At 37.5% G+C, this 24,675-nt stretch overlaps 1 protein-coding gene across 3 annotated transcripts in view; it reads right to left on the reverse strand.

Moving 5' to 3' along the window:
- LOC125227592 (CDC42 small effector protein homolog) overlaps positions 1-24,675 on the reverse strand; it is a 64,946-nt gene that overhangs the window by 5,475 nt on the left and 34,796 nt on the right. For 2 of the 3 annotated variants that reach the window (XM_048131937.1, XM_048131945.1), the window contains exon 2: positions 13,158-13,635. In XM_048131937.1, coding sequence (XP_047987894.1) covers positions 13,158-13,299 — 142 coding nt within the window. In that variant the 5' untranslated portion in view covers positions 13,300-13,635. Of the gene's footprint in view, positions 1-13,157; positions 13,636-13,798; positions 13,818-24,675 lie in introns of those variants that run through there. The other variant, XM_048131953.1, reaches the window with a different exon arrangement.

Below are 24,675 nucleotides of genomic sequence, written 5' to 3' on the forward strand. Positions count from 1 at the left end.
CTACTCAGTATCACTCACGAGCCCTTTCGATCTAGAACGAAAAACAAGAGACAAAAAAATGGTCCCCAAACTTTCTATTATTTTGCATACTTTCCACTTTGTGACCGCTGTACAAAGTGTTTAAAAAATGCCAACGAAGTGGAAAAATTTAATTTAAAACGCTTTTTTTCACCTAGTAGGGTTGAAAGGGCTCATGATTCTGAGTAGAAAAAACATCAAATTTACCTATTTTAGAAAAAAAAGTTTTTGAATCTTTTTTCGCGAAAATGCCTATCTCAATTTGAAGGCAGACGCTAGTGGAAAGCACACGCACGCGGTTATTTTTGCCACGAGTCTCCGCGTCCGAGAGTCCGCGACGAAAAACATCGTGAAAATATCGAACTAATCCCAAAAAGGCCTCGCTCCTCCCTTGAGTTGGCACGTCAGATGGCAGTCGTAAGACGCCTACGCCAACATTTGTGATTTATTTAGTGGCAAAGTGCTCCCTAATAGACTACCATGACAAAACGACGAACTCGATTAAGTGGAAAAATCGAAAAGTGATAATTGCGTCAGCATACCTACATTACCTACTCTGATATAATCTGAATTATGTTACAAATTCGATATTCCAATGAGATATTAGACAGCTAAGCACAATGACAAGGCAAGGCTAAGCTTCCATGAATAGAAATACGTGACTGAGATACATTAATTACGAATTCCATTATTGGCTATTAATCCAATCATTTTATAAATCACGCCATTTCCCCGGCTAAAAGAACATTAGCGGAGGCAGAGACTAGACTTAATGAATGGCGAATGTTTTATAAATAAAACAAGATAATAAATAGCTGGGGCATATCGCAATGTTTTGATATATCTGTAATGACCCGCAGAAGGTCGTGCCGAAGCGGAACAATGGAGTACAGTCTGTGATGTTTTGTGGCGTATGGTCAACAATCAATCCGTGATTATCATATCCCAGTGCATTCAATAGCGATTAACCATTGTGTGAGCTTGAGATTCTTGAGGCTTAGCTCTATTGAAGTAGGTTTTTCCACTGAGGCATGTATGTTTTTATATTTCATATACTTATTGTAATTTAATGATGAATGAATTTGGAATGAATGACTATTGCTCAATCTACTGCCACCTACTGTAAGTTCACGGAGTCCTTCTAAGCTAACTATTTGCCGTCATGAACAGAATATAGTGTGAAGTGTCATTATAAATTATACATATCTGCATGATATTCTTATTTATGCATTTTAGTAGATCAGTTGTTTTTGATTAATTCTAATTATCGTTATTTCTCATTCTCCGTGTACCATTTTTACTTGTCTCTGTTGGGCCCGATGGTTGACTGGTAGAGAATGCCATTAGGCATTAAGTCCGCTATTTGTACATTTTTGTTTTTTGTGCAATTAAGTTAAAATCTTATACTTTTAAACGAGCAATTCTTGTATATTTATTTATTTATTTATTTATATATATATTTATTTACACTGACGATCTCGGAAACCGCTCTAACGATTTCGCAGAAATTTGTTATGTGGGGGTTTTTGGGGGTGAAAAATCGGTCTAACTTATCCTTAGGTCCCGGAAAACGCGAGTTTTCGAGTTTTCATGCGTTTTTCTTCGCGCGCCATCTCGTGTGCAGTAGTTGTACTGTTAAGACAGAATTCTTTCGGTCGATGTAAGTACCATTTATTGCAAACACTAGATGGCGACACAGGTCAAGGCTAAAACGAATAGAAAAATACAGTATTTGAGTTTTTGTGGCGAAATGCGCGCCATCTCGTGTGGAGTAGTTGTGTTGTTAAGGCTGAGAATTCTTTCGCTCGATGTAGGTACTATTCATTTTTGAACTAGATGGCGACACATGTCAAGGATACGAAACAGAACCGAGCGAAGCTCGGTTGCCCAGATTAAAATATAATAAATGTAATATTAAATAAATTAGGCATGTATTGATAATGTTTTCTCGTATGAACTAATTTAGGTAAAACATACGATTAGTAAAGTAACTATAGACATTAGCGATGCAAATCATATAAGTACGTGACAACTAGCGAATGCAAATAATCGGCCATAGCCGATAATTTGTTCAGGATAATCGGCTATAAGCGATTGCATTCCATTAGTGAGAATACTGATATCGCTATGTACAACAGTAAGTAATACCCAAAGTTTTGCTTGGAGTACCTAATAGTCTCTGGAAAATCTAACTCGGGCATCTTTTTGCGCTTTTATTATATTTATCAACAAATCAAACACGTTAAAAGGTTGAATTAATATGAAGTTGCATAATTAGCACACTCAATGAAACCTATCTCGCAGGAAATAATTCGAATAGTAATAAATAATAGGCGAATTTTGGCATAGTTGTAGGGAATGGTGTTCTAATCCATATACTCAAAGTACTGATGGGTAGGGGAGGAGCTAACGGGTGGAGGGGGGTGTAAAGGACCCTTTTTTAGTTTTTCGCGAATAACTCTTAAATTGTGGCACATAGCAAAAAATGTTCTGAAACACAAGTAATCTTCTTAAAATTCTCTACAAAAAAGTCTTAAGTAAGAAGGGAAAAGATGGACAATAAAGGAATAAACTCATTTGTTTATGAACAATACGTTTATTCTTATAGAGACGCGGCAGCGTGTCAAGCCAGGTTCAAGTAACAAAAGTAGCAAGCACCACCGTGTGTAATATTACACGAACCGTTTGGAGCCACATTGGTCCCAGATAAAAAGTGTATTAAGAAATTTTTGTAGAGAATTTTATGAAGATTACTTGTGTTTCAGTACATTTTTTGCTATGTTCCACAATTTAACAGTTATTCGCGAAAAACTAAAAAAAGGGACCTTTACACCCCCTCACCCGTTAGCTCCTCCCCTACCCATCAGTACTTTGAGTATGTGTATTATAGAACACCATTCCCTACAACTGTGCAAAAATTCGCCTATACACGAATTATTTCCGCCGACGGACAGTTAAGTCTTCGTTACGCGTGCTAAATGCTAAATAATGATTATGACGATGTACAATTAATACAAATAATTCTATTCTATTCTATTCTATGTATTTATGGATATATGTATGTGTATCGTCGCCTAGCATCCATAGTACAAGCTTTGCTTAGTTTGAGGCTAGGTTGATTTGTGTAAGGTGTCCCCCAATATTTATATTTACTTATTTATATATTTATAATGCGTTCCTATCTTTTCATTGTAGCTTGTCATCCTTGATTTGGGCCCTGAGGCGACAGGAGGAAAGAGGAGGTAATAAAACGATTGTTTTAGTAATGCAATATGCAATCGAAATTCTGATCATACCTCCCTAAATTACTTTACAGTACAGTTTAGTATGTAAGTACACTGTAAGTAGGTACCTACATAAGTAGTGCGTTCGAAAACACTCGCGACCTTAGAGAGACGTGACCCGTCAAACGCCGGTGAGTGACTCAGCCACGTTACATTACTGAGATAACTGATAATAAAATGGACAGCCACAGACATATATCTGAATAGACTACCCACAATTGGTGTTTGCGTCACTTTTTAATAATTCAAACTAATAGAATTCTTACTAGGTAATTTAATTAACAAATTAGTAATTAACATGAATGTGTAAAGATTTTAATCGCTAGTCACAAGATTTGTATAGATATACTCAAGACTTAGCGGTTGGTTTTGATACATATCTCTAGTCACAACGAGACAGTCCTTGAAGTGCCAAATTCGTAATTAAGAGTCACCATTAATGCGAGTACCAACAGTACCAACCTAGTTAGCTGTGTGTGTATGGAATAGGTGTATTAAGCTACCTACTTAAATACTACTTTATTAGTCTAATTGCATTCCTTCCTACTATGTTACCGGTAAAAACTATGTATGTATAGATAATGTACTGATGTGCCGACCGACACTTTCTAAAATTCTGAAATTTTCACATAGGAAAACTTCGGTAACTTTCCATACTTTGTATGGACAATTGTATGGATTGAAACTTTCCATTTCATAAATTTAAATTCCCTTTATTTTTCGTGAAAGTTTCGTGAATTTTTCAACAAATTTAAGAATTTTTTGTAAAGTTTCCGCAACTTGCAACATCACTAACCTAGTATATATTTCAGAATAAAAATTGCCTGTTTGCCCCACCCAACCATACGCAGGCTGGCACCGACTCCAAAAATAATTGATTTGTTTATAATTTGGATGTTTAGATTATTGCAATACGATAAGAAATCTGAATTCAAAGGTTTATTATTTTTTGCTTTTTAGTTTCTCCGTGTTTTGTAACGCGCTTATTTTTGAAGGCGGTTTTATTTTTTGTTAAAAAAGTTTATTTATTTGTTGATTTTTAGTGGTTCCTATTGATATTATATGTATCAGTCCGAATACATGTACACTAGTGAAAGAATTATCCTTTAACTCCTAACCATTGAGGAGTTGACCTTCCATCATCAGCTCAGCCACATAAAATTATTACCATCAGGCGTAAATACTGGTTTACCTTTGAAAAATACACTAAAAACATTACATGTGCCTATAACATTTGAAGAGTTCCCTCGATTTCTCCAGGATCCCATCATCAGACCCTGACTTGGTGCCAATGGGACCATCTCGGGGTTATACCCGTTAAAAGTCCCTAATTAAGAGGTTGATTAACCGATTTCTAATTTTATCATATAAATAGTTGCACAAAAACAGTCAATGAAAATCTCTTTTAATTGCTTCCAGGCTTCCCGGATAAATAACAAATTATATTTGTTTCATCTTAATTAAATATTGCCATGGCGGTACGACTTATTTTGTCTATGTAACTAGACATGTTACAATAACTACATAAATAACTACAATGTAATTCCGGTTATTGTTTTGAAACTACTTGTAAATGTCAGCAATTTTAAACAGCCACGTTATAAGACTTATAAACTCATTCTAAAATAATGGCTACTATGCCAACATCCTGTTCGCACACTTAAACAAAATTCTAGACAATAATTTATTTATATATCTGATTGTCGAATGAGACATAATAATGCGAAAAAACTCCGCATTTTGCGTACTCATCGGAAGCGGGCCGCAAAGTTTAAGGTCGGGACATTATGCTATTTTAAACGTTTTGACCTCCGCTCGCATTCAATGTCACTGTGACACTTGCAGCCGGAAAATTACTGTAGTAGTTGCATTGCAGTGTCATTATTACTATACATAATATACAGCTAGGTAAAGCCTTGAGAAATTTAATGTTGAAGGAATAATCACATAATGTACAGGGCCCTATACATACTACGAAGCTTTGCTTTCCGAAGAAACTACCTACGTATAAGTTACGGATCCACCACTGCTAAGAAATTTCCATATTTTTTTTTTCAAAATTATCAATTTAAAGTTGTTGGAAGTAACTCTGTCTGAAATCACTGCAGCAACTTGAGGATAATAGGAATCCAGAAGACAACAGCAAGAAAATAATTTTCTATCACTTCTGGAAAAATAAAGAAAGCATTTCCTAGGTGGTGTGGCGGTAAATTCAATTTTGTACCGTTTTCTAGGACAATAAATTCCAAATTCAAACAGGTTTCCCATTATAACGGTCGTGCGTGGTGGGGGCGGGGACAATACAGCTGTCACATTTCTCAGCTGAGCCTCCTGAACCTATACAAAGGACAAGCAGAACTGCGGCTTCTATTCAAATATGTCCTCTTCAACTATGACGGGCTTTGTAACGAAACTACTGTACGGAATAGTTCTGTTTATAACAGAAAGCTTAGACTTGACCTTGTTAAATAAATTATACAGTCTTAAATTATACAGTTTATTTACATCATAATATTTTACTTAAAATCTAGGAATATCCATATACCTATTTAGATATCTTAGCCCTATCCTAGGTCTATCTTTTTTTTTCTATAAGCCTACAGTGGCGGCTGGTGAAAATTTCTGCTAGGCAACACTGAGCAAAAAGAAACCTACCTTTTCATTAGGTACTTTACTAGTAATCAATTTTAGGCAAGCCTGTGGGAATCGGTTTGTATGGGTCAGCCGCTGCTGATAGCCTATAATGTGTCCCACTGCTGGGCAAAGGCCTCCCCTATTTTCCGCCACTCATCACCAATAGTGCGATACCGCCTGACCCTTTAGCACAACTTGCCTTGTCGCGCGCGAGTCCATACATCAAGCGCGACTTCAAGTATGGACTCGCGCGCGACAAGGCAAGTTGTGCTAGAGGGGCTGATGTTTTATTATTTATCGCACGACCATGCTTGCCTGCCGACCAGGCTTTCCGCCATTTCATTTTTGGTCTACCTCAGCCGACGTATAGACCAAAAATGTATCTTATATCCTATAATTTTATTATTTCATTCTTCAAACAACGAAAATGATGATGACCATTTTTGTAATTTAATTTGCGCGTGAAGAGGTAAATATCTTGAGTCTAAGAATCTGCTGGAAAACGGTGTTTGACCTCAGAGAAAATGAGGGAAAGCGAACGTTACATCATTATTGTTAGACCTTGGTATTGATACTTGATAGGCAATATTACTAGTAAAATAATGGATACTTTCACACGCCATTCTATTTTCTGTGGAGTTTACGACGTTAATTTTTAATTAGGTAGTATGTTTTGACTGTGAACAAGAAAAACATATTAATTAATTTTATACCACGGTTATTGTAACGGCATTGGCACCAAGCATGGAACATTTAAATACCTAAGTGAAATTTAAAATTTTCTTTTCCAATAGTACCTATACCATTGTCACTTGCATCATCATCATCATCATATCAGCCCTTTATCGCCCACTGCTGAGCATAGGCCTCTCTTCTAGTACGCTATTTTTCCTGGTCCTGGGCTAGTCTCATCCCGTTGTGACCCGCTATTTTCCGCTACTTGCATAAACATAGTGAACATACCTGTGTAATAAAAAATTAATAATTTCGACATTTTAAACGAAAAGGACTGTGGGTCTAGTGAAAAAGGGTATAACTCAAATTGACTCGGTGAAAAAGGTCACAAGTCTGAGGTGGGACTTGTGACCTTTTTCACCGACTTGTGGAAGGACAGTCCTTTTCTTTTAAAATGTCGAAATTATTAATTATTATTTTTTTATTACATTTCATCCAAAATAAATAATTTTTCGTTAAATTAACAATTTCGCTTAATAACATACATGAAATTTTATTTATCCTATATCTTGAGAACCAATCGCAAAGCAGCACCAACCTGTTAAAAATAACGGTAACTTTATTGATGTGAAACGTAAAGTGGGCTTGAGAGTGGTCATACATAACGCTGTCGGTGTCCTGCGTGATATGTCCCGACTCCCGAGTTATTCGAGGAGTCGTATAAATAGGCGTATCCGGCGGAGGCGGCAGGACGACCCAGAACATACAGGATTTTGGACAGAATCGGGATACCCACCTATAGTTTGTTTTTACCCCATTCTTATAGAATGGAGAAATTGGAGAGTATTATTAAATGGAGTAATTTCTTTGACATCAGACTTATATTGACCGGGATATAGACCGTGATTACCTTTTTGATCAAAAAGGTAATCACGGTCTATATCCCGGTCAATATAAGTCTAATGAAAATAACCGTGAATCATTCAAAACTCTTATTCTTTGACATCTTTTGGTTGATTCCTCCATCATCTTGTATTGAGCAATAATTGTAGTACGTACTTATTCAATTACCTAAATATTTTCCCTTTTTTCCCAATGAAATTCTTGAAATTTAACCAGAATATAAACAGTGTAATTATGTATAATTAATTGAGGTAAATATATATACCTTAAATAGGCATATATATTTACCTAAGGTACAAACCATGCTTTATATTTGCTGTAGTGCATCAATCTTCATACCTACATGTAGGTATAACTAAATGCATTATGTAAAGGAAGCGGTTAAAGGAAGTATTCATTTGAATTACTGGCTACTGTAATGTTAATATCAGTTTATCGCTTATCCAAATTTTAGGAACTAACCCCTCAAGCGCCTTGTTCCAGATCTGTCTCAGGCAATTTAAATTGTAATTAACAGATTGAAAGTAAGTAATTCAGTAGCAAATTTTTGACAACGGCGTCCCAGGGGTTAAGTACAACTTTTTGAGAGGTTTGCACTCTGATATTGACGCATTAATTAGTGACAAAAGTGTACCTTATCGACAACCGATAATGAGGCAGGTACCTATTGATTGAAAACGGCACATATGTATATCCCTGAAACCAAACCCACGTTTACTTATAACTCTTATAAGTTTATAGACTCATTGTTGGCCACAAGAAGGCTGTTTCGAGTTTCATATTCTGCTGTCTTGCAAGAAACCGAATTACGATAAATACTGAGAATTTATTGGTCAGCCTTATTGTGAAATTCTAATTTACACATTGTTTCTATAATAATGATGATTTATATGTCGTGATACATTGCGCAATGTAGGCAGAACTGCGTATTTATTCATTGGTTCCTGTTACAGTAAAGAAATAAAACCTAGTTTAGTGGTAAGTGCCTATTAATCTAAGTACCCATATTAGGTAGGTACTTTATTGTAGTAGTCTCGCGAACAAAAATATGAACAGTCCCATGCAATCTTGGCTCTCATTTTAAAAAGACAAGTCAAACATTTTAAAAATAAGAATTCGATTGTATGACGCCCGCTGTGTTTGTGTTAATTATAAGTTTCCTACGGTTACTACTACCTACTCCAAAGGTGTACTTATATTAGCTAAATCGATTTGCAAACTGCGAACACATAGAGCGTGAAAAACTAAAACAAAAAAGAACCATTAAAATAAAAATAAACAGACGCGCGTTTACACGTATGACTCACTCGACTCCTAACTTGCCATTCGTACTTAGTTTTACTGTCTTACTTGAACCATGCGCATTAGAGAAGGACAGCTGTCTAATGATACGGATTCGGATTACGATATGGGTGGCGGACGGCGAACTTTGCTAGTTATTTTTGACTTCATGTTAGAGGAAACATGTACGGTGACTTGCGCGCTGGAATTCCAATGCTGAGAGAGAAGAGTAAGTAATAAAGACTGGTTTTCATGCAAAACTATAACCCTTTCTAGCTGTTGCAGATATTGTTGGGTCATTGGAGAACTTCACATTGTTTTTTAAATGAAAATTCCGTTTTTATTATCCTTTCTATGAAGATTAGTGATCTCTAAAGACTGTCAAGTACTGGGTATACATTTATGTTGAATAATGACTTGAGCACTTTTACTATTAGTAATAGTGTGTCGTGTCGTTTGGGTGCTATGTGGAAGCCTGCTGGCTTCATTGATTGACACTATGGTGGTAAATACTTTAGGTAGCACTATCACTATCACTAAGTACATAGTATAAAACAAAGTCGCTTTCTCTGTCCCTATGTCCCTATGTATGCTTAAATCTTTAAAACTACGCAACGGATTTTGATGCGGTTTTTTTAATAGATAGAGTGATTGTAGAGGAAGGTTTACATGTAGGTATAGTACCCGTGCGGCTGAATGGCCAAGCACCTATGTGGAAGCCTGCTGGCTTCATTGATTGACACTATGGTGGTAAATACTTTAGGTAGCACTATCACTATCACTAAGTACATAGTCGCTAGTATTAAATAGAATTGTAGAGGAAGGTTTACTAAAGGTAAACTGGGTTTTGTCTGAAATAGTCATAGCGTTATTAATAAAGGTCTGACAAATCAAATACTTCGTTTAAATTTATGTCCTAGGTTTAGTCTCTTTAACAAACTCGTCATATTCGAAGATTCAAGAGGTTAATTTCTTCTGTAGTGGCAGTATTCGGTCATGGCATGTAGTTCCATTGTCTGGTATTCACGTTTGCTTTGAAATGAGGAAGTAGAACGTTAATTACGAAGTCAGATTAAAGGCGCTTCTCCAAGGCGTTCGACAAGCGTGATATGAATGGATAAACATTAGTTGTTTAAGGTATAAAAAAGTTCGGCGTAATTTGTCGGTGACTCTATTTAAAATAAGTAAATTGACATAATACATAGTAGGTATTCGTATTACTAAGGGGCAGCTTGGGTAGACCACTTTGACTAACGTCTACTTTAGTGATTACCTACAACGTCTACACTCCGACTACTCTGAGGAAGTCGGTCTTTTGTGTAACCTGCTTTCATAATTTAAAAGCCTGAATATATTACCTACAATATGGATCAAACATAACTAGTGTATTATCTCGTTGATGACCCAGACGACCACTAAAATGCAATGACATGCACGATTAGAGATGACGTGACAATGACAAATGAAATAAAATTGGTAACACAGACACGTTTGCGTAACACTTTGTTTCAGAGATCAAGCTGATTATGAAAAGTAATGACAACTCCATGTTCAAGTGCTAACCTAGATAGTGCTGATTGACGCAACCAAGATTGGTCAGAGCGGGTGTGGAGCAAGAATTTTTCTTTACTGGAAGCAATTAGAAATCTTGTACAAGTTCCAATCGCCGATGCAGTTGTTTTGTAAACCTGTTCGTTTGCTCGACTGCCTGAGATCTTATAGTCCTTTGATCAAACGTTAGTCTCAAAACAAAGGATGTGAAACACCAGGAATATGAATAGCTTTATTTACGGAAGTCTAGTTTATTAGTTATCGTAACTTTTCTCGCAGTTAAATTGGCCGGATACAGTGACAGGTCTGCATTAAAACAGAGGCGTTCCAATCGTTTTCAGAGCGTTGATCAATTTTCACTTGAGAGGACCAGTTTCAGTGCGCTCCTTGATTATTGGATATCTTCACAGGCTTTCAGGTCACGTTTGACTGGTTCATCCGAGAACTTGAGTCGGTGATACGAATGAGAATACACGACCGGCTCGTATGAGACTGCCGTGTGCATGTCTGTGGTCGCATCGTAAATTTAACAAGACATAATCCCATTCGCAAAGACTTTCAACTGCCAGAACCGATTAATATTGCAATGAATTATTAGTCTTCGTCTGTATCTAATCAACAAATAAATGCTAGAGGATTTTGCATTCGATTCGATTAGGTTTCCGTTTCTATCAACGTCAGCCGAGTCACGATATTGACTTTGTAGGAAGCCATTAAAATTCCTTCGCAACTTGTATTAATCTGAGATTTTCTGCAAAATATTAATTGAAATTATTGAGTTGCAGGATAGACAGCTGCGCGCCATACAGGGTGCGCCGACGCAGCTCCGCTCTAAAGTCTTATGTGGCGGGAAATGTTTCATGCTCTGTTTAGAAGTGGTAAGCCAGTGTCTGCAGGACCAGGACCAGGGTTTCTTGCACCCTTGATGACCTTAGCAGTAGAGCTAACATCCGTAGGGATGCTTTGAGAAGTAATGAGTTTTTACTTGCAATCTTTCAATGCAACCAAAAAAGTTTCCATTTCAACCGTAAAAACTTTTCATTGTTTATTATAGAGACTTTAATGTGTTGATTTCATAATGACGGTTACCTAAATGCTTCGCAAGCATTTGCAAAGTCTTGCCAAGTATCTAAACAGGCCATAAAGTACCTACAAACAACTTTTTAATACGTATGGTGGCATTCGCCGCCGAATTTGGAACGCACGTGTGTTGCCAGCATACTAACGAGACAAACAGTTTTTAGCTGTATGTGAGTAATGTGATCGCTATAATCGTTATGTCAATTACATAAAGTTGTGTTCGTGCAATTAGACACGCACACAACTTGGTCTCGACACAGGACATCGTTAATTAAAACTTTTATTGATTTTTTTATCATTTCATAACTTTGATACTCTCAGGAGGCTAAAGCATTAAGTAAATGCACTTTCTTTTAAAGAATTTCTATGTTCACATTGAATTAAACAATTTATGATGTCCTCCCACTTAACAAGGCGTCTTGATACGTGGTCAGTAACAAGTATAATGGTGGTTCAACCTGACAAACACGGCAGGCAAAAACAAACCTTACAACAATGATACAAAGAACTTTGACACGTGAAGCTTTTCAAGTTTTATTTGTACAGGTCGTTCACCTTCGCTTTCTGGAAGGTCACTCCACGTTATCGATTCAATCGATTGAGTGACAGGAACTTATCGACTACTCGATTGTGTCGTAGATTACACCAAGTGGTATTATGGATATCCATCTTATTGTGCTGTTACTGATATCGTGAACCTGCAATAGTTCTATCGACGTCACTTGACAATATTACCGGAGTAATCCCTTTCATGTGTTCACGGGAATGTTGTGTGAAGTAATAATGTTCTGCCATATGTTAAATTCTTATCTCTGGAAGTGATGATTCTCGCCACGCATATAGGACATGTGTCAGTATACACACAATTACTGATAGTTAAGTTAATATTATTATCAACGCTCGGGATTTGGGAGGAGCTCCTGTTTGTAAGCTATTTGCGTAAGACATGTCATGTCAAATTAAATATAAGGTAAATAACTCACCCTTCCCGAACTCTGATTATTTTAAAGTCACACAAGAGAAGAGCAAATATTGCAAATTACTTATGTAGGTATATATGAAGACCTTTTTCTAACTTTCTCCTATAAATATGAGTATCTTGCATGTGATAGCATGTTTGTCAAAATATTGTTATGGCATGTCATTTTTCCCACTTTACATGGCAACGAAATGCGTTTACGAACAGTATTTAAATAGAGAGAGGGTTAAATACTTCGCAAAACAGTACTGTCCGCGTGCCCGACTATTAATTATAAAAGGACAGACACAGACCATTTCAGTGAGAAGACCAGAAAGTTGGTCTGGCTGTTGGAATCGGATCGCCGACTTTATCTTTATTATAGCACGGTGCGTGAGCCCACTTTCGCTCGACGAGAAGCATCATGTGCAAGTTAAACCATTATTGCATGCTGTAAAAGTATAACTGCATCCACTTCAGACGAGCCGAATGCACATGAATTGCAAAACTACTGCAATAGCCGAGCACTTGGAACCTCAACAGTCGCATCGTTTCAATCGTAAAGAACAGCTTAATCACAAAATGCAAGTATGTTGCAGGGAATTGGATGACTCCAGTGAACTAACCGGTCATGTTGTTAACAATGTATCTTAACTACCCAACTAAAAGGCGGGTTATAGTTTAAAATGATAAGGATTGACAGTTGATCTCACCAAGCTGACAGATAAACAACGATTTAACGAAAGGTGTTATGTTCTAATAAAAACACATACCTATGTGTCCTGTGTGCTGGAAGTTTGTGGGCGCTCCGATCATGGAGCGGTCGATTCTCCGGCGTGTCCGCTGCGCCTGCGCGGCGGGCTGGTAGCAGCACGCGAACCACTGCAGCCAGATCTCACCACCGGTGCCGGCCATTTTCAATCACTAAACTGTCCACTAGCTCGGAGAGTCACTTGCGCGTGTCAACGCGGCTTGAGAATTCGAATTTGAAATTCGAATTCTCAATTTTCTTTATGCCAGCACTAACGTTTCCAAAACTTCTGATGAATTATTATTTTTTAATTTTAATTTGAATGTTTAGAGTAGAATGTCGAATACACAATGAGTTGTACTGTAGCACGATAACACGAAACACTGTCACTTATTGAATAGTCGGCTTCAGATAATATTCTCGGAATGGCGGTTTATATAACGCGCGATGATCTCCTCTCCGCAGATAACGCCGGGTGCATGATGTTGGAGCTCCGATAACTGGAACGGAAGAAACGAAACTGTTAAATTATGCTTTCTCTTTTGAACTAAACCTTACTCATTTGATAATAGGTAAATAAACATATTTTATGGAAATATTCTTAATGATGTTTTCAAGATATTATAAATGTAAATTTAATGGTTAATTAAATTATAAACTCACTTGTGGACTGTTTTTCATAAATTTGTTATCAGTAAAGTTTGTTTAGTAATTAAAGGAAGACATACAATGAAAGCTGTTTCTTCAAATTAAAAACAATATTGATAACAACTTCGTTTGATAAAGACATCGCTGCTTCTGCAACGACTCTGATGGCCATACAAATAAGTTAAACGTCAGAGACACTCGTATTGAACAGAAAATAGGTGGGAGATAAGTAGGTATTCGCAAGTTTTTGCGATGCATTAGAAACTGTACAATACAATACTTACAAAATATTCTTTATTATGTACACAGAAAGACAATGTACTTACAGCTCAATTAATGGAAACAATGTGCGACATCAAGTGGGGCTGTCGCTAAAGAGAAATCTCATCCAGAAAATATTTACGGAGTCAAGCGTATAGTAGCTAATTTCTCTGCATGCACATTTAGTGTACACAGGCAGTTATCCACCCAGATGGCCATCCCCATTATGTATGAAATACTTAAAAGACCGGTTGACAATGAAATGCAGCTAAACTTGTGTTATACTTACCTGCGACACTTTTATACATCCTTAGAAAACAGACTGGAAAAGCGTGTCGCCGACGGGGTGCAAGCGTGGGTGCAATCTTATCTAGGGATACTCGAACTCAAACCGGCTAAAGTCCACTTATATATTAAATTTATTCTAGAACATATAGTCTTTGACAATAAGAGGTAGTATCACGTGTTTAAACTTGGCCTTGAGACATCTCGAGTGTTGCTAGGATCGGTAAGTGACAGAATCATGGACATCACACATAATGACAGCTTATCTCATGAGTTGATGACTGATATAAGCGTGATGATCACCGAAGAGGAAATTGAAGTGAAATTTTGCTGCTTCATTTGTCATGTAGATAAGTTTTCGGAAATCAGATGTATAGGTATAGTGCGAGTAATTATAGTATGTTTGAATGCAATTATTTCTAACAGTTCTTTACAGGAATCCCGAAATTGACACATAAATGTTGCCTGACATTCCGTTGTTGGTCCTTACTAAGTACAAAGTCGACTTGTAGAAACAGAAAATTATGGCAAGTTCCCTAGTCAGGAAAGTATCAAGACCCAAAAGAAAATAAAGTTTCTATTCTGCGAAAAAAAAAATATATATATATATATATATATATATATATATATATTCTATACAGATTATAGGACACTTAAGCTCAAGATTGACTGAGGCCCACGACAACGATATATACAATATATACCTTGTGTGATGAATAAATGACTATCTATCTATCTATCTATCTATAAAAACTTATATACGTAGAAAACATCCATGACTCAGGAACAAATATTTGTTCTCATCACACAAATAAATGCCCTTACCGGGATTCCGGGAACCCGGGACCGCGGCGTAGCAGGCAAGGTCATTACCGACTGCGCCAGACCGGTCGTCAAAAAAATGCGACATTACTTCTATTAAAGTACCTATTTAATAGAAGAAGTAACACTATGAACGAATAAGAACAATAAATCGAATTCTTGCTACAACGGCACGCAACGGAAGCGATAAGGCCATGTTTAGAAACATTTTATTTCTACTAGAACGCACAACACACACCCGAGAAAAAACAGTGAAAGTTGATAAGATAACATATCCGAGAGCACAGGGAGAGAGGTGTTCCAGTCGGGTTGATGCGTGATCTATCGACAACCTGATTATTGATATCAGCAGGCAAATTGTGGACAGCTTTTGATATGATGACATTTATTTCTGTATCAAATACTTTTGCAAAATCATCGATGTTAATCAACTATCAAATTTTTCGCATAATTATTCGAAACGCTTTGGATCAGTTAGTACGTACACTTAGTACTAACCCTGGTACTAAATGATCCAAAGCGTATTCCTGATCGAATAACCCCTATATCGGGACAAAAGTTACATTTTTCGGGATTTTGAGAGTCTTCTCGGGAAAAACTTAATAAAATGAAATATTTGTTTTTAACTTGATACCTGCCTGACTCTCGAGCGACATAGCGTCAGCTATTTTTGGTTTTGCAAAGCGGTTTTAAGGGTATTTTTCTCGCGCGAACAATCGATAAAACCCCGCCAAATCCCGACGGTTTGGCAACTTTGTTAGGACACTGAAGTGTATCGCCAAGTTTATCACTCCCAATACTGGTTCAATAACAGTCCTTTTCCAAAGACCAATGTGGAATACCGGGCCAGTTTGCACAGTATCGGACCAGTCCTGCGGCGTGAACTAACAACCCAAACTGACCGAAACCGGTACCCACAGTATACTGGATAGTGGCCCAACAAAACACGTTAGTTGATATGACGATACTTGGCTCGGTTAAGATACACATACCATTAACTTCCTAACCTACATGTTTCGCACAGTTAATGTTTGGAAAACGTTTAGATTAATTTGACCTCTAATCTGTATCAACGGATTAAAAACTATTGATTTGAATAGAGAAAGTTACCTTGACAAAAACGTAAACAAATGGGAAGTTGTAAAGTTTTATAGCCGTGTATGTTTCCGAGAGAATTGGAATTAATTTTATTTGACAGCTTTGTATGGTAATTTATGAACAAGACATCTTTAGGAGGTACTCCGGGTACTTGTATCAACTATTGGATCATGTTACACCATTTGGGAACACGCTTTGATGCTAGTGACCTGTAGAGTAAATGAGTTATGATTTCAAACAAATTGAATAAAAAATCAGTTATAGGGGCACTATGAATTTTGTTTCATTTATGGAGGAAAGAGATCTGCAGGGCGCTAGGAGTATCATATCATAGGTGTACACAAATATTTATATATTTATTTACAATATCAAAGAAGAAAATCTTTAAAATTATATCCTCAAGTTGACGCAAAGTAAGCAAACTAGTATAGGAGACATTTATATACCAGTTCTCTTGGATCAAATTGCAAGAAAGTAAACACTTACAAGTTGCATTACGTGGTTGACCGCTCGATAAGTAACAAGTCATTGTTATCAGCTAATTGGTGGATGACGAGTGAAAGTCTATCCCGAGACGAGAGCGAAAGTCCACGACTTGGCTGCATTTTTACTGCAATGTCAAGCCATTAATGCAGTAAAGCTTGCTTTCCCACCAAAAGTGCGGCTTAAAAGATACCAATACTACATACATACATACAATCACGCCTGTATCCCATAAAGGGGTAGGCAGAACACATGAAACTACTAAAGCTTCAGTGCCACTCTTGGCAAATAAGGGGTTGAAAGAAAACGAAACTGTGACATTGCAGTGACAGGTTGCCAGCCTCTTGCCTACGCCACAATTTAACCCATATCCCATAGTCGCCTTCTACGACACCCACGGGAAGAAAGGGGGTGGTGAAAAACTTAACCCGTCACCACACAGGCCCCACCACAGGACCAATATTACACTGTATTAAAACTAAAGTGCACTGTAACAATTCTTTTTTCGGGTATAAAAACCGTCTCGCCTATGTCTCTCGATGATATTTTAGGTCACCTATGCGACAAAGAAGTTTTTGTAGTATTTAAAACTCAGAAAATTTGCTGAACAGAAACTACACTAACAATATACATATGCATATATTCAACAGTTTATGTTTCTGTCATTTGTAAACAATCTGTATTTACACTTGCCGTCTATACTTTTATCTTGTTTACAGTGTCGTAAAAAAGGTCTTTCAACATTCTTGTGCACTTACCAATAATAACTTCTATTTTCATCCTAACATACTCAGTAGCAATAAGGGGTTTTTTTTTAATTTTCAGACATGGAGCCATCATACAGCAATTAGATTGACTAAGCTTTTATTGCTGTTATACCAAAAGAAACACATTTACATATACATTTGAAAAAAAAATTAAATGAACAAAGACTTTGCTTAAAGGACTTTAAATCCAGGCCATAATTATTTAAAAAAAAAATGGCTACACATTCCGGCAATTTAATTGCAATAACAAAACGCAACCAATCAGCGTCACTCAGCGTTCGATTTTCGAGCGCTGCACTTTTTTCGGAGCGCGCTGAGAGGCCGGCGTTACGACCTATTAAGCCGACCCCATTTTGACGTCGCTTTCGGTTTTATGGTAATCAATTAGTGTAATGCATATACAGAGTGGGGCCTGTAACAAAGGCGAAGAATTGAACTCTAGGCTATTCTCCTTATACTGATCAACATTTGTTCGGCGACTTTTAAAAATAACTTGTATTTTGATTTTTATCACCCTTGAAAGTTTTTACTAAGAGGTAATGTATTGCGAATTCTGTTAAGTCTAAAGTGTGACAGACAACGTCAATGACAACAATAATGGCGTACATTGAAGCTAATATTTATTTTGTATGAAAAATTAAAAATTTAAAGACTTCATAATTTTTAAAAGTCACTGAACAAATGTTGATCAGTATAAGGAGAATAGCCTACAGTTCAATTCTTCGCCTTTGTTACAGGCACCACTCTGTAGAACATTGTAGTGGCTGATATAATCTAATAGTTAATTAGTTAATGCTCTTGAACAGTGCAGGAGCAGAATATTAGGATAGGTTCAAAAATATGTAAAAGTAAGCGGGGTACCCGTGTTACATTTTCAAGAGCATTTTCATAACAGAAGACTCGTTCTTATATTTTTTTTGTAAATCTCTATCCTATTAAACATCCTCCCTTGAACGAAATCACATCAATATGCAGGTACCATATTAATATGAGCTGCTTAGTTTGGCGAAACAAGTTATTTCAACCATTGCTTCCGCATTGTCGTTAATCGAGTTTAATCCGAGTTTAAAGTAACTGGTCCAGTTATCCCGATTGCTGCGATCCACATTAACACAGTTTGCGAGTTTTCGTTGCACAACTGGCTAACGTATTTCAACACCGTACGTAAACTTAAAAATAGTCATGGGAAACAGGTCTGGCTTGCCTGAATGCCTGATATAGTAGCCTAGGATAAGGCGGATCAGGTAAAATATAAACTTTATCAGCGATAATTCGAGTAATTTTAACATAGAATTTTATTTGGAGGGACTTTAGCAACAGTAAACAAAACGTCGAATGCTACAAGTGCTGCAGATATGGACATCCGTTCCTTTGTCTCTTTAGTGATTTCCGGGCTATAACTTTTGCTAACGTCGTAACGTTTGCCAAATCTAGATCGAACACAAGTTCTTCGTGTAATCTGATCCCAACTACAGAAGCATCTCTTTTCACTTACGCATGACTGCAGTCTCAGATATTGTGTAGCAGCATCTAGCATGCCCATTTCATAGAATATTTTATTTCATATTGTGTTGCTGACCTTCCTGCCAATATTTCTATAAGAAACATAAAAAACGCATTAGGAAAGACGTATCGTGTTGTAAAATATAACACTAAACGATATTGCAACCACCATTTGTTTTTATGATATATCTTTCATATGCAGGCAACTATTTCATCATGTTTTAAAAACGGTCACTTTCGTTTGCATTAAACCTTATGCCATGTTGACTGAATTAATTTCACATTGAGAAATCAGCATAGAGTTTATTTCACTGTCAGCATACTACTTACTTGTTTGTGTATGTTCTATGTATGTTACGTTGTTTTTTGTCTAATATTGTTGGTCAGCTTTAATAGTCGGTATCTGGGTGGAAAAATGTCACGGATATAAGCGATTAAACTGGTTTCGGAATTTATGGCGTGAGAAACTTTGGTATTGGACTGAAACTTTTGGACGCTTGAATTTCGTGTTTTCTATGCCAAAGGTTCTGAGGATGTTCAATATCGTACGACTAGGAGGGCGTAGGGTATTTTTGTACATTTTTGTTTGCTCACTTTTACGTAATGCATGTTCAGGTTGAAACCTACGTCGTAAAATACAGGACGAGTTCCCTAATCTCGCCCAACATGAAACGAGCGTATTTGTAGGCGCGGCGGGAGATCCGCGTGAAAATAGATTGCACTTCAACAGCCCAATCCCTATCTGACGTGGATGGATCCGTCCCCATACGTTACCCTTCCATGTTTATTATGTGATAGCGCGTACGTTTAAGTTACAATCGTAATATTAAATGGATATGTCTACGTATTTAACGCTCTAATTTCAACGGAAATGAATACTTGAATGCATTAATCAATAAAAATGTCCGCGATAAAAAAGGTATGCCTAAAATTATAATAGTAGGTACACTGAATTGGTAATTTTACCACGAAATGGTCTCGCAATACCTCAGAATTCATGCTGACCCGATGCACCGAACTAAACATACGAAATTCTGCACTAAAAATCTGTGATATTCTGTGGTGATATTGTTAGCGTTAGAAACAACAAAGCAGTAACGGCATTTTCTTTGCTGGTTCACAAAAAAACGTGGATGACAGCTAGTTGTCATGTCAGAATGCTCCTCCACAAAAAACGTTGTGGGATGTCAACAGCTTGTTGTGATGCTATGGGTACAGAACCCATAGCAGGTGATAAGTATATTAGCATTCGGCGTGAATGATGAGTTGATGACGCGTTTACGGGCACTTGTATTTGTAGATATCTAAAAGTCTATAAGGTACGAGTAAAGTGTGTAGGAACTTAAGAAGTTAAACAAATCGAGCTAACTGAAATACCTAATAAGTAATAACTATATCGTATAAGCAAGATGTGAACTTGTGAAATAGGTAGAGGGAGAAGGGGCGCTAATTGTCACAAAGTGTGACGAACTCATGTGACCTTGTGGAATTTCGCACATGGATGTTGGCATTGGAAAGCGTTTAGGTAAAATACTCCATAACACATAAGTTAGATTTGTCTACAAAAAGAGGGCAGCACCAGTTGTGTGTTGTGTATGTGAATAGGCCGGTAAAGTGCCGGTCGGGTTTTGCGAGGCTGAAGAAGTAGAATAAACAAACAACTTTCCTTCGACGTTGCTTTTTCTGTGTTGCTTTGAAACTGATAAATAATAATGAAGCGTAATGATAATTAATTCATACTATGACTACATGACTACTTGTAACTCACCTATCACGATTTTTGTTAAATTCGTAACCAATTCGAAAGAAATCATTTCTAGCTTTTGAATAGGTAAGGGCCACTTGCACCACCTGCTTAACTCAAGGCTGTCAACTGCCAAATTTCATATAAAATGGTGCAATGGTGCTCCATTTTCGGCGGTGCAAGTGACTCTAAGGATATTATTTGGCCATTTATTTTAACCAGCATTATAATATAATGTAATAAATGTAGCATTAAAAAGTTACTTGCTTGAAATACGGTTGACAGTATGTACAGTGAAATTGGAAGGAAATCGTTTTTCTTAGCTTTATTTTTATACCTTTTAGGGCAATGGCCTTTGCTTTATGTAAATACGACTCTGGTGATTCACCGCCGACACAAGTATGAACAAAGTAAGGAGTATTTTGATTTGATAAGCATGAACGAACATACAATTGAGAAAATACCTAAACAAATGTCTCAAGAGATTAATGTAATGGAGAGCACCAAATGAAACGATCACAAGAAATAGGTACCTAATAGGGTTATTAGAGTTTTTGTGTAGGTAACACAGTCATGTTTAACACCTACCTGATTCTATTCATACATATATAAATGTACTCTTGTATTCCCAAATGGGGTAGGCAGAAGACATGGAATTGCTCAAGTTTCAGGGCTACTTATATCAAAAAGTGGTTAAAAGAAGACGAAATTGTGAATCGTGATTGACAGGTTGCTAGCCTGATCGCCCACGCGAACATTTCAAACCCATATCCCACAGTCGACTTCTACGACTACGGAAGGAAAGGAGGTGGTGATATCCTTAACCGGTGACCACGGGGTATCCGATTTATGATTCTTATTTATTAGGCACATACCAAAGAATACATATTGGACACAATAAACGAAAATACATAGTTTAATGTAAACAAGCATACATAACAACGTCAGGTAAGGTAACTCAAAACGGTCACAATTTTTCTGAGCTGAATAAGTAGGGCGAGTAGGTAGGTACTTAAAAGTAACTTTAGAAATTAAGTCAGTATACTCTTGCTAGTTGGACTGTGGTAAAGTTGTCACCATTAGTCAGATGAGTCGCGACGGGTCCTGGGTTCAGGGCGGCGTATAAATAGACGCTGCAAGGATCTCTAATTTAAGCCGACGTCTGCGTCTAGTGCGCCTGACAAGGATACGGATTGGAGAGATAGCGGGCTAACAAGTTGGGATTTATTTTAGTTCAGACTGGATGGAATGGCAAAATCACCAAGTTTCGTGTATTTGATAAAAACAGTGTTTGCAGGCGAGTATTTTTGAGGCAAGAAAAGTGTCAAAGTGTTGAAGGGCCCCCTTTCTTCCCGTGGGTGTTTAGAAGGCGACTGTGGGATATGGGTTAAATTGTGGCGTAGGCGAGAGGCTGGCAAGGCAACCTGTCACTGCAATGTCACAATTTGGATTTCTTTCAACCTCTTTTTGCCAAGAGTGGCAATGAAGTTTAGTAATTCATGTGCTCTGCCTACCCCTTTATGGGATACAATACAGGCGTGATTATATGTATGTAAGAAAAGTGGAAGCTATATGAACAATGAAATGTTGGAACTTGTAAGAACAGTTTTTAAGAAATCAGACAACGCTGCGACTGCGAGTACACCACACCTATGTTGGATGCTTCACATGACTATAAATTTTACTTTGACAAAAATCCTAAGAATATATCTCCTTGCAAGATTCTTGGTATGCTCACGAAGCAATTGCAGCGGGTTTAAATTTTGTCATTAGGTACCCACCAGAACAATTTATGTATTTTCCGTGGAAATTTCCCGTTAGTTTACTCTCCACAGCTTTCACACGTTCAAACATAATAACTTCATAGCGCCGCGACAAAGAAACTAGTAAGAAATGAACAAATGCTCGTGTATCATGTTGATTTATATTGTAAGGATCGGCAAAACAGAACGGCAAAAGCAATTACTTCACATGACTGGCCTGACTTCACTAAGACTCAACACGCAGTAGAAAGATAAGAATCGTATAAAGAGAGTTTTTTGAGCGCGCGGTTGTTTTATGCGGAAATCGCAGCGTCAGACGAATGCGATCAACGGATGCGTCTAACGCGTCTGCGTTCCAAAACAAGGCACCCTTTTCTTTACGGCAAACGCATGCGCTAAACGCTGCTGCGAGCGCATTGTCATTTTTTTTACGTGGGAGCTACATAGTGCAATATTGTTTTATGCGTTTGACGCTCCGTTCGCAGCGATATTTTAAAATTGTTTGCGATTACCGCAGCGATTACTTGAGAAGGTATTTTTGGAATTTAGTTTTAAAGAGTCTTTCAAGCAGGTGAACGTGTTAAGTTAAGAAACTCACCAGACTTCTCGATTATTTCGCTAATTTCCATCAACTTTCGGTTGCGATGTTGGATATTTTTGTAATGTTATGTATAGAAAACCGGTCGATCTCTAATTAAATCAATCAGGAGTTCATAACCCTCCTTTGAAAATGGCATAATTTTACGTTTCTTTAAGTTTGCCATAATGTTGAAATTAATAATTAATTAATGTCACAATTAACCGAGTTGAGATGCAATGCTAAGTGACTTATTCTTCCTCCATCAAATGTGGGTAGACGCACAAAACAACACGAATATGCAGAAGCGCTAACCGCTTGCGTTGAACGGACACGTTTCACGCAATAAACAAGGGTGCTCCTTACATAAACTATGAAGATAAAATATTTTTATATGTGCGTTTGACGCATTGCGTCTCACGCTGCGCTTGCCGCTGCGTTAACCGCGTAAAACAATGGTCTATAATTATATTACCTGACTTGAAATGATCTGCGTCTATCGCACTGCGAGTAACGTAGCGTTTATCGCATAAAACAACCGCGCGCTTTAAATCGCATCTACGACATTTTACGCTAAAATTTTCAGAGCATGCACGGCACATTATTAATCCCTAATCCAATTAGCACGAACTGATTCAACTATCAAATCTTCGAAAACACATCCTCGAGTTAGGCTAACACCATAATATTTAAATATTTAATCAGTAGCGCGACCTTACTAGCCCAATATGTTAGCCAATGAACCCAAAAGGCCGGAGGAGTGTGCGCGGGCTCCCCGCTATTTCCAGCGCTTTGATCTCGCAACCGGATTCCTCCGGAATTGCCCGCGTTTCGACACAGCGCCAGCACAATCGCAACGTCTGCGGATTATGACTCGTCTTTATTAGCTTTTAAATACGAAAAAGGACAGACCTGCCGGAACTTGCCGAAGCGTTGCGCTGACTTTGCATTTTCCTCATTCTTAGGAGCAGTTGTATCAACCACAGTTCAGACACATCAGCGTCACGCTGCAAAAGCCTATAGAAATTAGAAATTCTCATACAAATTTGTTTACGAACTCTAAATTCGGTAATGGATGGTTTGGTGCAACCGACCCTTATTTAGCTACATTTTGCTACGATACTGAAAATGTGCTATAATTAAATTAATTTCAGTGTTATCGGTTCCCAAGGGCCGCTACAAACGCAATAAGTAGATGGAATGCAACTACAACTTGTGTGCAATAGTCATTATCGGCCTTAAAAGCTGGGACAATTGGCCACACGAGCTCAGCTTGCCCTGATGACATTTGGTAGTTTTCAGGCACTCATGAAAAATGACAGATCAAATCAGAAAAGGGGACGATAACAAGTGCAGACAAAATCCTGATGATGAGTACTGCATCACATCCTACTTTGTTACACACTTCGTAACTAAGAATCCGTAGCATATTAATTTCTATAACGAAGCCTTGCCGACAGCGATGCGTGCGCTATCTCTTGTTGACAGAATGACTCAGTTTATACAACTAGATGAATGGAAACGAGGACGAACTGACATCATGAAGGCTGTCGCTATTGTATTACGAGAATGCTGGCGCGACTCATTCA

Source organism: Leguminivora glycinivorella, chromosome 1 (genome assembly GCF_023078275.1).
Source record: "Leguminivora glycinivorella isolate SPB_JAAS2020 chromosome 1, LegGlyc_1.1, whole genome shotgun sequence".
In the NCBI taxonomy this organism is placed as follows: domain Eukaryota; kingdom Metazoa; phylum Arthropoda; class Insecta; order Lepidoptera; family Tortricidae; genus Leguminivora; species Leguminivora glycinivorella.